The 14,450-nt window shown below is 46.5% G+C and overlaps 5 protein-coding genes across 5 annotated transcripts; 3 read left to right on the forward strand and 2 right to left on the reverse strand.

Moving 5' to 3' along the window:
• Window positions 1-249: 249 nt before the first annotated feature.
• N7520_005846 (uncharacterized protein) lies at window positions 250-1,396 on the forward strand (the record flags this gene model as incomplete). The annotated part of the gene is made up of 2 exons (XM_057139780.1): window positions 250-947; window positions 997-1,396. 2 exons carry the CDS (start codon window positions 250-252, stop codon window positions 1,394-1,396), a joined length of 1,098 nt encoding a protein of 365 aa, XP_056993786.1.
• Window positions 1,397-1,417: 21 nt separating this feature from the next.
• N7520_005847 (uncharacterized protein) lies at window positions 1,418-2,894 on the forward strand (the record flags this gene model as incomplete). The annotated part of the gene is made up of 2 exons (XM_057139781.1): window positions 1,418-1,860; window positions 1,898-2,894. 2 exons carry the CDS (start codon window positions 1,418-1,420, stop codon window positions 2,892-2,894), a joined length of 1,440 nt encoding a protein of 479 aa, XP_056993787.1.
• An 835-nt stretch (window positions 2,895-3,729) lies between these two features.
• N7520_005848 (ribonuclease P component 1 family protein) lies at window positions 3,730-4,411 on the reverse strand (the record flags this gene model as incomplete). The annotated part of the gene is made up of 3 exons (XM_057139782.1): window positions 3,730-3,906; window positions 3,983-4,239; window positions 4,276-4,411. Coding segments are annotated over 3 exons (570 nt in total), but the record flags the coding sequence as incomplete, so codon positions are not given.
• Window positions 4,412-6,454: 2,043 nt separating this feature from the next.
• Window positions 6,455-8,030, reverse strand: N7520_005849 (T6SS phospholipase effector Tle1-like catalytic domain-containing protein; the record flags this gene model as incomplete). The annotated part of the gene is made up of 3 exons (XM_057139783.1): window positions 6,455-6,798; window positions 6,871-7,791; window positions 7,850-8,030. The coding sequence occupies 3 exons, from the start codon at window positions 8,028-8,030 to the stop codon at window positions 6,455-6,457; spliced, it is 1,446 nt and encodes a 481-aa protein (XP_056993789.1).
• A 1,129-nt stretch (window positions 8,031-9,159) lies between these two features.
• On the forward strand, window positions 9,160-14,177 carry N7520_005850 (peroxidase/cytochrome P450 family protein; the record flags this gene model as incomplete). Its single annotated transcript, XM_057139784.1, has 14 exons — window positions 9,160-9,241; window positions 9,300-9,883; window positions 9,941-10,105; window positions 10,163-10,271; window positions 10,327-10,416; window positions 10,468-10,810; window positions 10,869-11,560; window positions 11,611-11,699; window positions 11,761-11,822; window positions 11,880-12,356; window positions 12,414-12,915; window positions 12,994-13,224; window positions 13,286-13,562; window positions 13,621-14,177. 14 exons carry the CDS (start codon window positions 9,160-9,162, stop codon window positions 14,175-14,177), a joined length of 4,260 nt encoding a protein of 1,419 aa, XP_056993790.1.
• Window positions 14,178-14,450: the final 273 nt, after the last annotated feature.

The raw sequence follows: 14,450 nt of genomic DNA on the forward strand, positions 1-14,450 counted from the left end.
TAGTCAGCGATTACCTGTACCACAACTGACTAGTAGAACTAAGGGCGACTTCCAATAGTCCTAACGTACACGCCTCTTTCCGTTCTGTTTCATGTATTTTAATTTTCTGCCAATCTCAAGTAGGGTTACTAACCATGCAAATCTTAGGCCGCTATGCATCGTCCTGTACTCATCACGCCGTTCTGCCCCTCCATCACCGGAAACACTTGTGGACCATGTTGGTGTACACTTTCAAAGTCATCTAAAAAAATGGAGCAGACAAAGAATTTATTTGATGATTTGGTTGTTTCCCGAATCGACCATAGCACACAAGACCCAAACGTCGGTTTTGTTGAAACGTTCTATCAGACTTCTGCAAGAGCCCTGACCCATCTGTGGAAAACGCGTTTCCGTCTTCAGGTACGTGGTAAATACAGAAATAAGTTAAAGACAGATATTGCACACATTAAACTGTGGCAGCAGTATTTCCCCCAGGGGCGCCTCGACATTATAATAGAGCGATCAAGCTCCTTGAAAAGAAACGTTGTCGAGATCCTGAGGGGAATTGGAAAAGTCTTGTTGCCTTATTTACTGTCGAGTTTTGACGGCACCTTTGATAAGTCAAACAGCGAAACTGAATTCTACCGGAATTTAGTACAGGACCTGAAGACTCAATTGGAGCAATCAGCCATTATGCTCGTTGCTAACAATTCGGAAGACGACTCTTCTGGTATGGAAGCTTCTGAAAGCTCCGATAGCTCCGATAGCTCTTCTTCACCTACGGAGCGTGATTTTAGTTGGCTTGACAGACTTCACGGTTACATCAATTGCTTGATGGACTTGTCGTCAGTCATCGAGAGAGCCCATTATTGTCTCCAACAAGAGCAGGACGCACCAACTATCTCGCTTAAAAGTAGCTTCAATTTATCAGAGAGCGTGCGACCATTCGCTATGCTGATTCAGGATCGGTCAGTTCCCGAAGAGGCTGATTTCTTACCAAGCTAATTATTGTCGAAGGTTCCCAAAAGCATCAATTTCTTTGGTAGAGCGCTTGGCGGAAGCAAATCTTGAGAGATCTCTTCGTATCAGAGAGCTTATGAGCCAAGAGAACCAGCACGACGGGGACCACCAAGTTCAAGATGATGCTGGGACCTTATTTAAACCTTTTTCAATTTTTCATGATTCTGGGATTGGTAGTTCTGTCCCTGCGAATTCGTATGGCGCTCCCACTGTGGCCTCTCACACCTCGTTTCTTTCCGTTGCGACAGAGGTAGCTTTTGGACGCCCTAGGGTGCCTCCCTTACCACAACTGCCTGGGAAACGCTTCCAATGCGATTACTGCCGGAAATTCATATCCATGCAGAATCGGATTGAATGGAAGTATGTACCGGGGGAAGAAAGATCCTGGCGAGATTGAGAATGCTAATAGATTGATAGAATGCATGTCTACGCAGACCTTCAGTCATACGTCTGTACTCATGCGGAATGCAAAGATGCCTATCGAACATTTCCAACTCGGAGACACTGGGCCGATCGCGAATTTGATGTGCATCAGACTCAATCACAATGGTATTGCTCCAAGTGCGATACTATCGAGTCTACTCAATATTTGTTTAAGATCCATCTGGAGACGAGTCATGGTATCAGGCTAAGTGGTCACCTCTTGGCGGCAGCAATCTCACAAGCAGAAGGAACTACTTTAAGCTCCGACTCTATGAACCGCAAATGTGATATCTGTTCCCAACACAGCTGGACTACAAGAAAGGGGTATATTACTCATATGGGTCAACACCTGGAAGAAATCTCACTGGCATGTCTCCCAAGAGATCCGGAGGATAGCAGTGACGATGGACTAGATGCCGATAGCTCCCCCGAATCTAAGTGAAGCTGGCATCGAGAAATTGCACCATACAAACAGTGCCTGTTTTCCTTCAGAGGGACAATCTGAGCAGCCTAGTCCAGATTTCGCCATTCAGACACTTGCCACTCGGACAGCTACTGGCCCAGAGCTCAAGAGCCTGATGCGAGTTGATGCTTCTAGCCAGGCTTCGCAAAAGCAATTCCATGCTTTCCAAGCTCGCATCGACGAGCCCAATGCGAAATTTCAATTGAGTGAGCAACAGGAGCACGAAGAAGAATATGTGCCTTGTGCACCAGCACAGCCGCCGACGTATCCAGCATCCAGCCCTTCTGGTTGCGAGAAATCCATGTCATTTCCAGACAACAATGACTTACCTTCCGAAGATAACAACGAACATAGTGAGCTTCTCAGCCGAATCCAGTCCGCTATACCGGATATCAATCACTTGCTGAGGGGATCCCAAGATACCTATAGCCACGATGCCGAGTTAAAGACAATCCTAAGTCAACGTGAACATGCTCTGACGCACAAAGGATTTTATATTGAAGCTCTACAGTCTCAGATGAAGAAAGCAGCCACCGAAAGCGCCGGAGAAAGTCGCAGATTGAGAAATACTATCAAGGAGCTCCGGTCCAAGGTGAAGGATCTTCAAGACAGCAATGTCAAGGGACATACTGGCTCTAAGAAGTCTACGATACCGCCCGGTAACGATGAGTTACCTACCAACAATGACTTACCTTCCAACAATGACTTACCTTCCGAAGATAACAACGAACAAAGTGAGCTTCTCAGCCGAATCCAGTCCGCTATACCGGATATCAATCACTTGCTGAGGGGATCCCAAGACACCTATAGCCACGATGCCGACTTAAAGACAATCCTAAGTCAACATGCACAAGCTCTGATGCACATGGATTATTTTATTGAAGATCTGCTGTCTCAGATGAAGAAAGCAGCCACCGAAAGCTCCGAAGAAAGCCACAAATTGAGAAATACTATCAACAAGCTCCGGTTCGAGATAAAGAATCTTCAAGAGGAGCGAAACGATCTATAAGTGGCCCGGAAGTTCATCAAAAGCTGTCAGAGCCTGGAGCCGTAACCCATTGCTAGAAACTGATTGCTTAGGCTGGAGGTCATATATATCTGATTTTGCATGTAATCTCGCAGGATAATCGAAAAGATCCGATTCTATGGATCATTTTGACCAAATTGCTTATGACAATAATTTTGAGCCGAAGGTAATTAATTTATGAATACGATAGCACAGCCACAATATCTTGCAAGTTAAGATAATGGAGGGCCCGCTACACTCGCAGCTGCGGCCATTTGCTAAGTGTCCAAGGAGACCACAAAAAAATGACTTTAGAAAAGGCAAAACGGAAAAGATGAGTCAGCGAATATTCCTGTGATCAGTGAGTGCTCTGTGAGTCTGAGCCAGACTGTAGATCACTCAGCGAGTCTAGGCCTGCAATGAGCACCCTCGTAAAAGGGGCGTTACCCATATCATCTAAAGCCTACTTGCCAAAAGAAGTACAGTATGTACTAGCTGGTAGTACCTATTGAAGAAAGATAATGCCCAATGTACCAATAGCTGTCTACCTCAAATACAAGTAGGAAGATAGTGAGGAACCACACAGAGAGAAGAGACAGAGGTTACAGGGGAGGAAGGTATCTGGGTTGCTCCTATTATGTTAAACAAACTTCATATACACATCCAAGCCCAAGTCGTGTAACTTGAACCTCAATTAATGAATTATATATAAGTTTACTTATTCCTCTGCCTAAAATACCCACTAAACTACTAGTAGGTATTTAACTCGCAAAATCTCATCCAATCCCAGTAGGATCTGTAGTCGAGAACAGGCTAGCTATAGGTAATCGATATTCCTTCACTTGAACTTCTTATTCGCCCGATCCACAGGCCGATTCGCAAATTGACTCCCGTATAGCTGGATGACAAGCTTTATTGACATATTCGGTGTTTCTTCTATATTCGCTTTCTCGGGAACAGACTCCTCGATCGTCGGTACTGGTAGCGGCACAGTAAATTTAAGAACCGTATGCTCCTTCGGGAGGGCTATAGTCATAAATGCATGTCAGTTTCCAGTAGCAATATGCAATAATAGCAAAATCAAAATTAACAATTAACCACTCAGTCTTAACCTCGCCCTTTACCATAAAAATGATAAATGTAAACTTCGCATCTCTCACCACAATCCCCTTCAACCCCACCCTCCCCGAAGACCGACTCCTTACAACTTCTACCTCCGCCCCATGATAATGCGCACTAACAAGCTTCGCGCCATGAGATGAAGATGTCAATAAACACCCAACCCTAGCCGCAGACCCTCCAAGGTCCCGAAGTTCCTGCATAAAGCTAACCCAGAGCGCGTGCAGGCCTATAAAGATCACGTGCTTACATTTGTCCTTTCAACTTTGGAAGGTCATGTAGGCCAGAGGACCGCTTTTCACGCAAAGATAAGGGCTGCGGGCGCTGGTGGTGCTGAAACTATTCTTTCTCTTGGAGTCGGTATAGGCGGCGTCGGGATCGGTCTTCTTAAATATATGTCTCTACCCTAGTATATGTAGAAAGAAAGGTGAGATATCTTACCTCGGGACCACGAGTTCATGTCCATTTGATTAATCCGTTGATAACAGAACACATATTCCAGATGTCGCTTTCTATATGCACACTAGTACATCTATACATGTATAAACTTCCATCGAAAGAACATTGGGGGAATCCCGAAGGTATAATCCATGGCTACTATATTCAGATTGTTCATTAAAACTCAAAGCAACACAAGCCAAAACCAGTACAAAATCTTCCAGTGGATCTACTGGAAACGGCAAGTCCACCGCTTAAGACTCCATCACCATCCCCATCTTCCGTCGTCTTCCTCCTTCGCTCCTTAGCCACCACATACATCAACCGGAAAGCTTTGAAATTCCCAACGCTAGTGTTCCGACAGCCTCCTTACTGCGAACTGACACGGCGCCACCCTTGTTCGGTGCCCTAAGTCTATTCTATGCTATGCTCCTATAAGTGGACAACAAATAGATAAGATATAGAGAGCGCAGATACACACTTTATTAGCCTGGCTTTTTATATCAGGACAGGAAGATAGTAGTCCTATATTTATCGTACAACAGGAACTTACAATCAACAACATTCATGCGGACGAGGAATGGGGTATAGTAATGTTAAGAGTATCATCAGGTTCTCAGGAGCCCATTGTATGAGTGTGATTCTCCGTCTCAAACTTTCAGCGCTGGTCTCTCTCATCCCTGGTTCCCAGCCAGCTAACTAGCGTTCATACATAGGGAGTGATTTTTGCACCCACGCCTGACTGCGGAACAAAAGTGATAGCACTCGCAGTAGCAGGTGCCAGTGAGGTATCCTCTGCAACTGTCTCCTCTCGACGGAAATAGCCAGGACTCAGAACTCAGCACATCGTAATTTGATCGAGTTCTGGACAGGCCGACATGGATTGAGACCAAGGAAAAGAGCAAAAATATCCAGGTAGCTCCATAATGGTAGATTGATGGATCCAATTGATAACAGAGAAATGTATTTCATAGACTACCGTGTACCGGGGTACAGAGCTCACGTAATAACACATGATGTATGCATTCTAGACCCTGCGTTGATCTGCATACTTTGCCCATGCAAGATAATGATATGCCTACACTCGTAACTCACAAGACTTATTTCCAAAATTAACTTGTAAAATGCATGTCAGATTATGACCGCATGCGGACCATGCAAAGTTTGGCGCTGCATTGTCAATGCTGTTCTCCAACAAACCATGGGTCATTGTAGCGCCCGCAGCTGATCCTTTCAATCACTGCGCCAGTGACGTGATACCATTTTAAGGTCGTATTGAAAACTTCTAGACAAGTCCATAGACCCTGCTGCGTGTCGAATAGCGCAAGGGATGTTACAACACTTGTAGAGTGTCTTCTCGTTCAACTCACCCGAAAGAACCGTGGAATGGATGTAGATCGAGAATATATCACCACTGTCAATTGGTAATTATTAATTGGCCAAAATGTGTGACATACGTGTTTCCGCAGACTGCCGGGCCATGGACCGTGTGGTGATCCATAGCTGTGTCAAGTGGATCCATTGGCGGCCCGTTCGGCCCTTGCGGTCTGGCTCGGTAGGAATGGGGCCGTAAGAATGTTAATTCGAGAATGCAGGAAAGTAGCATCTCGGCTCTTAGAACGCCTTCTGGGTATTCCTTGTCACTCTCACTTTAATTTCCTGCTAAGAAAGGGTAGGTTTGTCACTCCTAATCGAAAAGCTCAGGTGCCGAGGGGATGCCTATGTCTGATCGCAGATTAATGTAACCTGAATTCCCAAATGTATAGTCTCTGTCGGCATTTATTTTTGAGGCTGCAAGAAAACAGAGGAATAAGTCATAAAATTGAAATTTCGCGCAGCTTTAATACTACTATTGATTGGCGCAGCGGATCAATACCACTTTTACATTCTTTGCGCCTATGTTAACATGTTTGCTTTCTTCAGGTCGTACCAAGGGCCTTAAAACAATCATTCAAATTTTCTTTTTTTTTTTTGAATTGAGACATCAGTCTGTTCTCAGCCATGGTTCAGCGAGACTTCTGAGCTGGAATTTGCATTGCCTTGCGGAGAATGCCCTTGGTGTCATTTGTAGCGCTGTCTTCAGAAGTGTCTGAGGCTTGCTTAGACAGTGCATTGCGCAGTTTCTTCCATGTGTAGGAGATATTTGCGACGTTGGGCAAATTTGGGTTATCTCCACCCCTGGGAGGAATGGATTCCTTGTCCAGAATGCCCGCCTGGATCATCTCCTTGACACTTGGATCGATGACAGCATCATTGGGTAGATCCCTTGGTGCCCCCAGGTTTGGAGGCAGACGACGCGGGATCCATTTGCCGTTCTCCAACTCAAGGCGGGTGAAAATTGGCAGCAATTCTGTCGATGGAATTTTGTTAGTTGTTTAGAGCCAATTGAAAAGGAAACAGAAAAAGAAAATACATAACCTACCAAGGATCCACCAAAGAAGAACCATAATGAAGTATTCACCATGGCCGAATCGAAGGGTATCATGAGGCTGATTAGTCTTCCTCCGGATTGAGAAAGCATCTGTCCCAGGTTCCTCTTTCCCAGGGAATGCATTCTCGGCTTTTGACACGTCGTCCACATTGAGAGTCTGGAACTGCAATTTACTCTCTGATCCCTCGAGGTTGAGCGCCTCCTGAATCATCCAATTCAATGTTGTGTCGGAGAGTAAATGATTTTGGCCCCTTTCTAGTCCATAACCACCTCCGATGTCGCTGTGGTTACCGGCAAACCAGACCTCTTTAAGGTCTACAGGTGGGCCATCTTCATCCATTATGAACAGAGCTGGCTTGAATTTCAGCCTTCTTTCATGGATAGCTACTGCATGCCGGATGTATCGTGCCGGTGGGTTTGCAATGACCTTGTAGGATGTACGGAACAGCGGAATCTCAAACTGGCCAACACTGTTGACACAATCAAACAGACCAAGGAAGTGCACTTCAACATTTGGCCGACAAAAAGTCTTGTTAAAATTCTGCATGTAAGTCTTAAGCTTCTCATCTTTTTCGGTCTGAGGATCGTTACCACGAGATTGTTGGAAGCTGCTGAAGGTATCCCAAGCAAATTGGACCATCTCCTCGTTACCCTTGGATAGAAGACCGAGGTCATGAATCATCTCAGCGAGAAACCGCGCCGTATAAGCGCCACGGGAGAACCCGAAGATGTAAATGTGATCTCCCGGTTGATAATAACGCATCACAAATTCGTAACCCGCCAAGAGATGCTGCTGGAATGAGCTACCAACCATCTGGTCTAGTGTCGTGATAACACCTGACTTGAGTTTGGCTAAGAACTTCCCGCGTGTCGCACTGCTTCCTTGACCTTTGACATAGGTCCCAATCCCCGCTGCAAGAACTGCTTAGCTACAAATGAATACGGATAGAACACTTAGTGGTTAACTCACGTTGGTAATAATGGAATTGGCCTTCCTGGTGTCGATCGAGCATCTGATAAATTTTCACAATATTGGTATCCGATTCATTGCCCTGGAAATGGTTCCCAGTGCCGTCGAAGCATAGGATGATTCGGCGTACACCGGAGGAAGTATCGGTAGGATGTTCAGCATTTTCGGTTGCATGTGGCATATTGGGTAATTAGGGGGCTTCAATGATGTGCCAAAGTGGCTGATAGTATTTCAAACGAGGAAGGGTCTTGGCAAAGATAGGTTTCGAGACTTATGGAGATTGAGAGAAGCAATTTGGTGTCTGGTATAAATGAGCACCCACTGAGAAAGTGATAGGCAACACCTGAGCTCTACGTGATGCTCGATTACACGTCGTCATGCCTCATTCGGCTTTGACTTTCTTCTTTGTTTGACGTATCTACCGTTTCCAGCTAAGATACCTAGGGCTTAATGCATGAGTATCCATGGGGCAACCCGATCCGCGATGATCCGTAGTAATTTGCATCTATTTTTCGCTCATTGAATCGAAAAGTTGGAATTGTAACCTGAGTTCCAGTGGTCGACAATCCTGGGGAAGCACTGAACTTTCGGTTATCAGGCAGCGAATATGACATAATTTTGGAGAATATCCAAAGTCGTGATTTGTGCAACTCGGATGTCTTGTTCGAGACATTCAGAGAACGCAAGATCACTGATATCGTTTACGTGTTGCAGGTCGACACCTGTAAACCTTGACTGGCACCATGGCCGAGTTGGTTAGGTGAGATCATCAACATTTCCTTCGACATATTCTGACAGATGCATCATGAGGTCTACTGCGAGTGGATAACTGCTTATTTTTTCTGTAACATCTGACCTCTCATTGGCTTGGCGGCAGATATGTGGATTCGCCTTGGGACATTGAGACTGTGTAGTAGCACGAGAACGCAGACATTTTTCGGTTTGCCCTTGCTAGGAAAAGTCGCAATTGCTTATCTTCGACCAGACAGGAACTGTGTTCAGTATTGCAAGAAATGAAGTGCCGCTGTCACCCAATGTTGGTGATTTCTTGGATTCATGACCAAATGCATCATTGTGCCCAGAGGTTACGAGCAGAGATTCTTCTAGCCCTTCGGTAGATATCTGCGGTCGCCATTTACATATTTAAACACCCAACTTGTACCCATTTCCGACGGCTTTTCAATACAAACCAATACAAGATTTGAAACTCTTCCAAGACTATCATATTTCCGAAATATTGAGCAACTGTTGTCCTGTTAGGGATTCAACCTCCATCTCAATTTCTCTCTTTGCGGGTCAGTTCACCCAACATGGGGTTGCTTAGCAATGTTATCCCCAAGGGATTCTCGGGATCTTCATGGAACCCTCTGAGCCTGCCTTCTTCATCTGGGCGTAAGTAAAAAATATTATCAAGCCACGGGGCAGGTATGTGCTAACTCATGAATTGAAGTCTCCCTCCCTAAACTATCTTCGCTTCCTGGAGCCTCTCTCTTGGGATCCAAGGATCAAGCCTGGTTTAAATCGATACTCACGACGTTTGGTTTGAACGGAGTTCTTGCTACTGTTTTCAGTTTCTTTCTTTATCTCGCCTATCTTAAGTTCGTCAAGAAAGACAACAAGGGTGTTCTCGAATTCCTCAAGAAAAAGGGTTCCGAATATGTCAGCAAGGTTCCTGGAATGGGTATGCTTACGAAGGTACCATTCCTGAATAAGCTCATACCGTCACCTGAAAGCACGATACATGTGCCAAAGGGTACACAGTCAGCTTTGAACAGTATATCCGGAATCGCACCTGGCATAGCCTCGAAGCTTAATCCAACCAAATGGAGGATTTTGAACAAGAAAAAGATCGCTGAGCAAGAAGATGATGAGAATTACCAGGCTGGAGAGCCGTATGGAGATCCTACTGCCATGGCCACTGGAATCGCCACAGATCTGAAGTCCATGGGACTCAAAGGTGGGTTCAAGGACCTTCGCACCCTGTTCGAGGTGGCCAAGGCCAAGGGGAAGCCTATCAATGATCGGGATATGACCGTACGTATTATAAAACACAAATGGCTCGAGGAATATGAGACTGATATTTCCTTATAGATGGAAAAGATGATTGCAATTGCGACTTCCTTGCCCCGTACGTCTAAGGCGCGAGGCAAACTTACTGGGATCATTATTGATACTCTGTGGAAGAGCTTGCAGCACCCTCCTTTGAGCTACATGGGTAACAAATTCCAGTACCGAACTCCTGACGGAAGCTACAACGTAAGTGATCATTCTATCAAGTTTGGGTGATTAAACATTCTAACAACTATGATTCAGAACCCTCTTCAACCAGACCTGGGTAAGGCTGGAAGCCCATATGCGAGGACAGTTCCCAAGATGAAGCACCTGCATGGTGTTCCCCCAGACCCCGGCCTTCTGTTTGACTGTAAGAATTTTCTCCTAAAATCATACTCCTTTACGGTTACGCTGACATTTTCAAGTGCTCATGGCCCGTAGCGATGAGACCTTCAAGGAGAACCCAGCTGGTGTCTCGTCCGTTCTATTCTACCATGCGACAATCATTATTCATGGTAAGAAGTAAATGCTTTCGCCAACTCATTGCCAATTACTAACTTTGATAGATGTCTTCCGCACCAACCGTGTTGACCCCAGTATCTCGGACACTTCATCTTACCTTGACCTGGCCCCCTTGTACGGTTCAAATCTCGAGGACCAACTGGACGTTCGGACAATGCAGCGTGGGCTACTCAAGCCGGATTCTTTTGCTGAAAAGCGTCTTCTTGGCCAGCCTGCCGGTGTCAATGTGATGCTCGTCATGTACAACCGTTTCCACAACTATGTTGCAGATGTTCTCCTCAACATTAACGAAAATGGTCGCTTCACGTTGCGACCTGCCAACACGGAAGAGGGAATCAAGGCGGCTCTCGCACAGCAAGACGAGGATATATTCCAGACTGCTAGACTGTATGTATCCCTCTCGGATATGAACCTTCTGGTTCCTGGGTGTTGACTGCGACTTTAGCATCACCAATGGTCTCTACATCAACATTTCTCTGCATGACTACCTTCGTGGCCTTACCAACACCCACCACTCTGCCAGTGACTGGACCCTTGATCCCCGCATTGAAGTGGGTAGAATTTTTGACCCCGAGGGTGTCCCCCGAGGCATTGGCAATCAGGTTTCCGCTGAATTCAATCTCTTGTACCGCTTCCACTCTGTCATTTCCCGTCGCGATGAGAAGTGGACGAATGAATTCATGCAGGAAATTTTCCCGGGGAGGCCACTCGATCAACTCACCCCGCAGGAGTTTGCCCGGGGTCTTATGCGCTTCGAGAAGAGTATCCCAGAAGATCCAGCAGAACGTACGTTTGGCAAGTTGAAGCGTAATGCGAATGGCAAGTTTAACGACGCCGAGCTTGTCGGTATCATGAAGGACAGTATGGAGGACCCTGCGGGACTATTCAACGCTCGAATGGTTCCTAAGGCTCTTCGTATGATCGAAATCAGTGGTATTCTAACTTCGAGGAAGTGGAATCTCGCCTCCTTGAATGAGATGCGTAGCTTCTTTGGACTGAAGCGCCACAACACATTCGAGGACATCAATCCCGACCCCCAAGTTGCTGACCTCTTGCGCAAGCTCTACGACCACCCTGACATGGTTGAAATGTACCCCGGTCTGTTCCTTGAGGATGGAAAGCCCCGCATGGACCCTGGTAAGCAATGGTCAGGGCTGAATGCTGAAATCTGCTAAGTATTGATTTAGGCTGCGGCGGCTGCCCTCCATATACTGTTGGTCGCGCTGTTTTCAGTGACGCTGTCACTTTGGTGCGATCTGACCGGTTCCTCACTGTGGTAAGTGACTGTGGATCTAACACAATATCGCTAGAGCAGAAAGTGCTAAGAATAATGTTAGGACTACACTGCCTCAAATCTCACATCCTGGGGATACCAGGAAGTCCAGCAAGATTATGACATGTAAGTACGATTTCTCCCAAGTATCAAAACAGGCATTGATGTGTGATTTATCCACAGCCTTGGAGGATCAATGTTTTGGAAGCTATTCCAGCGTGCATTTCCTGGCTGGTTCCCTTACAACTCGTTGCACTCCACACAGCCAATGTTCACTCGAAAGATGAACGAGCAGATCGCCCGTGAGATTGGAACAATCGACCAGTACACCTTGAAGGACCCGTCGCCGCCGCCTACTCCCATTGTGCTCGCCAAATATTCCTCCGTGACGAAAGTTCTGAGCGATCAGACTAACTTCCACGTCACCTGGGCCAAGAACCTCAATGACATGACTCCTGGCAAGAAATACGACTCTTACATGCTGGGTGGCGACGCGCCCGCGAATGCCGCTCAAAGGAACCTGGTCCGCGAAATCATGTTCAGCCCGGCTGAGTTTATGCAGCTGCTTTCTCAAACATCGATGCACGCTGGCAAGGAGCTCTTGGATAACGAGACGCTCAGCCTCGCCAGTGATTTGAACCAGCTTGATATTATCCGGGAGTTAGTGATCCTTTACCGTCACATGCTTTGAAAACGCAATTATTGACATGTCTGCAGCATCGCTATTCCTCTGAATACCCGTATCATGGCAGATCTATTTTGCTTGGATTTGAAGACCGATGAGAACAAAGGAGGTAGTTTGAACACTACTGAGCTTTATAAGCACCTGATGAGTGTTCGCACCTTCGGCTTCAACAACTTTGATCCTGCTCTGGCATTGCGGCGGAGAAAGGAAGCCCGTGAAGGCTCTAAAGTTCTGACTGAGACCACCCTGAAGGTTATCTCACATGGACCAAGCCCAATTAGCGATGCCCGTGGAATTTTATCCAAAGCTACTGGAGCTCTTACAAGGGCAGCGTCTAACGTGACGTCAAAAATTCCTTTTATTGGTGGTCTTGTCAATAAGATCGACAATAAAGTTGAAGCAGACACCGGATCTCTGCGATGGTACGGCCAGAATGTCGTAAAGGAGCTCATCTCTGCTGGGAAGACTCCAGAAGAAGCTGCCGACATTTGTTGGTTGACCGCTGTCGCTGGTGTTGGTGCGCCAATTGGAATGGTTCGTGCCCCCTTCACTCTTCCTTGATTCTATCAATGCAGGAAAAAAAATAGTTTCTAACATGGCCATCATTTCTAGTTTGCTGATGTTTTGAATTACTTCCTCCAAGACGAGAACTCACAGTACTGGGAGGCAATCCAGAACTTGGCTTCGATCTCGAACGTCGAGGCTGCTGACAAGGAGCTAAGAAAATATGTTCTTGAGGCCCAGCGTCTGACTAGTAATCAGCGGGATATCCGTGTCTGTGTCGGCGCGACCACGATTGATGGAAAGCAATACAAACCTGGTGATGTGGTCGTTGCTCTATTTGTGGGTCTCCCAAAGTTGGTGAATGGACTGAAACAGTTGCTGACTTTCATGGTCTAAATAGGGCCCCGCATGCAAGGACCCTGATGCCGTTTCTGAGCCTGAGCAGTTCAAGCTTGATCGGCCAGAGAGCGCTTATATCCACTTAGGCTACGGGCCTCACGCCTGTCTCGGGCGCGAAATTGCCCTCACTTTCATCGTTTCCCTTGTTAAGGTGTGCAGTGGTCTGAAGAATCTTCGCCCTGCTCCTGGTAAGATGGGAGCTCTGAAGCAAATTCAGATCAATGGCGACAGATCATACCTCAACGACAGCTGGTCATACCTGACTACCGATCCAACGAGTAAGTTTTGATTTTATGCGGCCTTCCAAAGTAGGACTGATACTAAGATGTCATATAGCCTGGAAGGTTCACTTCGATGGCGTGGGCAAAGGCGTATTCCGCGCTCCCAAGCTCCCTATTGGTGTTGCCAGCGACATCAACTATAATGCCTTGAAGAAAGAGCAGGACGACTTTGTCATGAATAAAGCTTCCAAGCTTATGCCTAACGGTACTGATTCGTCACACGGTACCGGAACAGCTGATTCCATCAAGTCAGCGATCAATGGTGAAGCCGCTGGTGCAACTATGCCGGTACTCAATGGAGTTCCATCCGTCAATGGCGTCGATCAGCAGAACGGCGTGCCAAACAGTCAGAATCTCACGAATGGTCAACCGCAACAGCAACTAGTGCCGACCGCCAAAGAAAGCTCAAGCCTTCTGAACCGAGCCATTTCTGACTTCAGCGCGATCAACAAGAAGACGGTAGGGACCGCCCATGACATCGCCCACGGCTTTGTCGAAAGCATCCCTGGAGGACAATCGGCCTCAAAGTTGACTCACGGCATTGCTCAAAACTTCATCCCTGGCTCCGATGGTGCTTCTGGCAGTGGGGGCGACCATTTTGGCCAGACATAGTAGTCGGAGGGGAGAAGGGGCACCTACCCCCTTTCTTTTGGTGCAGCGAACAAAATTCCTGGTACCAAGTTCAATGACAAGTGGAGGTCAGAATGACCCAGAGAGAAAAGGCATTCAAAAGTTACAGATTCAGCGAATATTCAGGTAGACAGGATAGTCCTGAAAATGATGAAACGCATGGTATGCGGCCTTGTGATGAACTTAAATTGGAATGGTAACGCAAAAGTCGGATCTACCTTGAATATTAATTGTGTTCGTCGATTTTAGTACCAA

Source organism: Penicillium odoratum (genome assembly GCF_028828045.1).
Source record: "Penicillium odoratum strain IBT 22623 chromosome Unknown utg000005l_segment0_segment0, whole genome shotgun sequence".
Taxonomy (NCBI): domain Eukaryota; kingdom Fungi; phylum Ascomycota; class Eurotiomycetes; order Eurotiales; family Aspergillaceae; genus Penicillium; species Penicillium odoratum.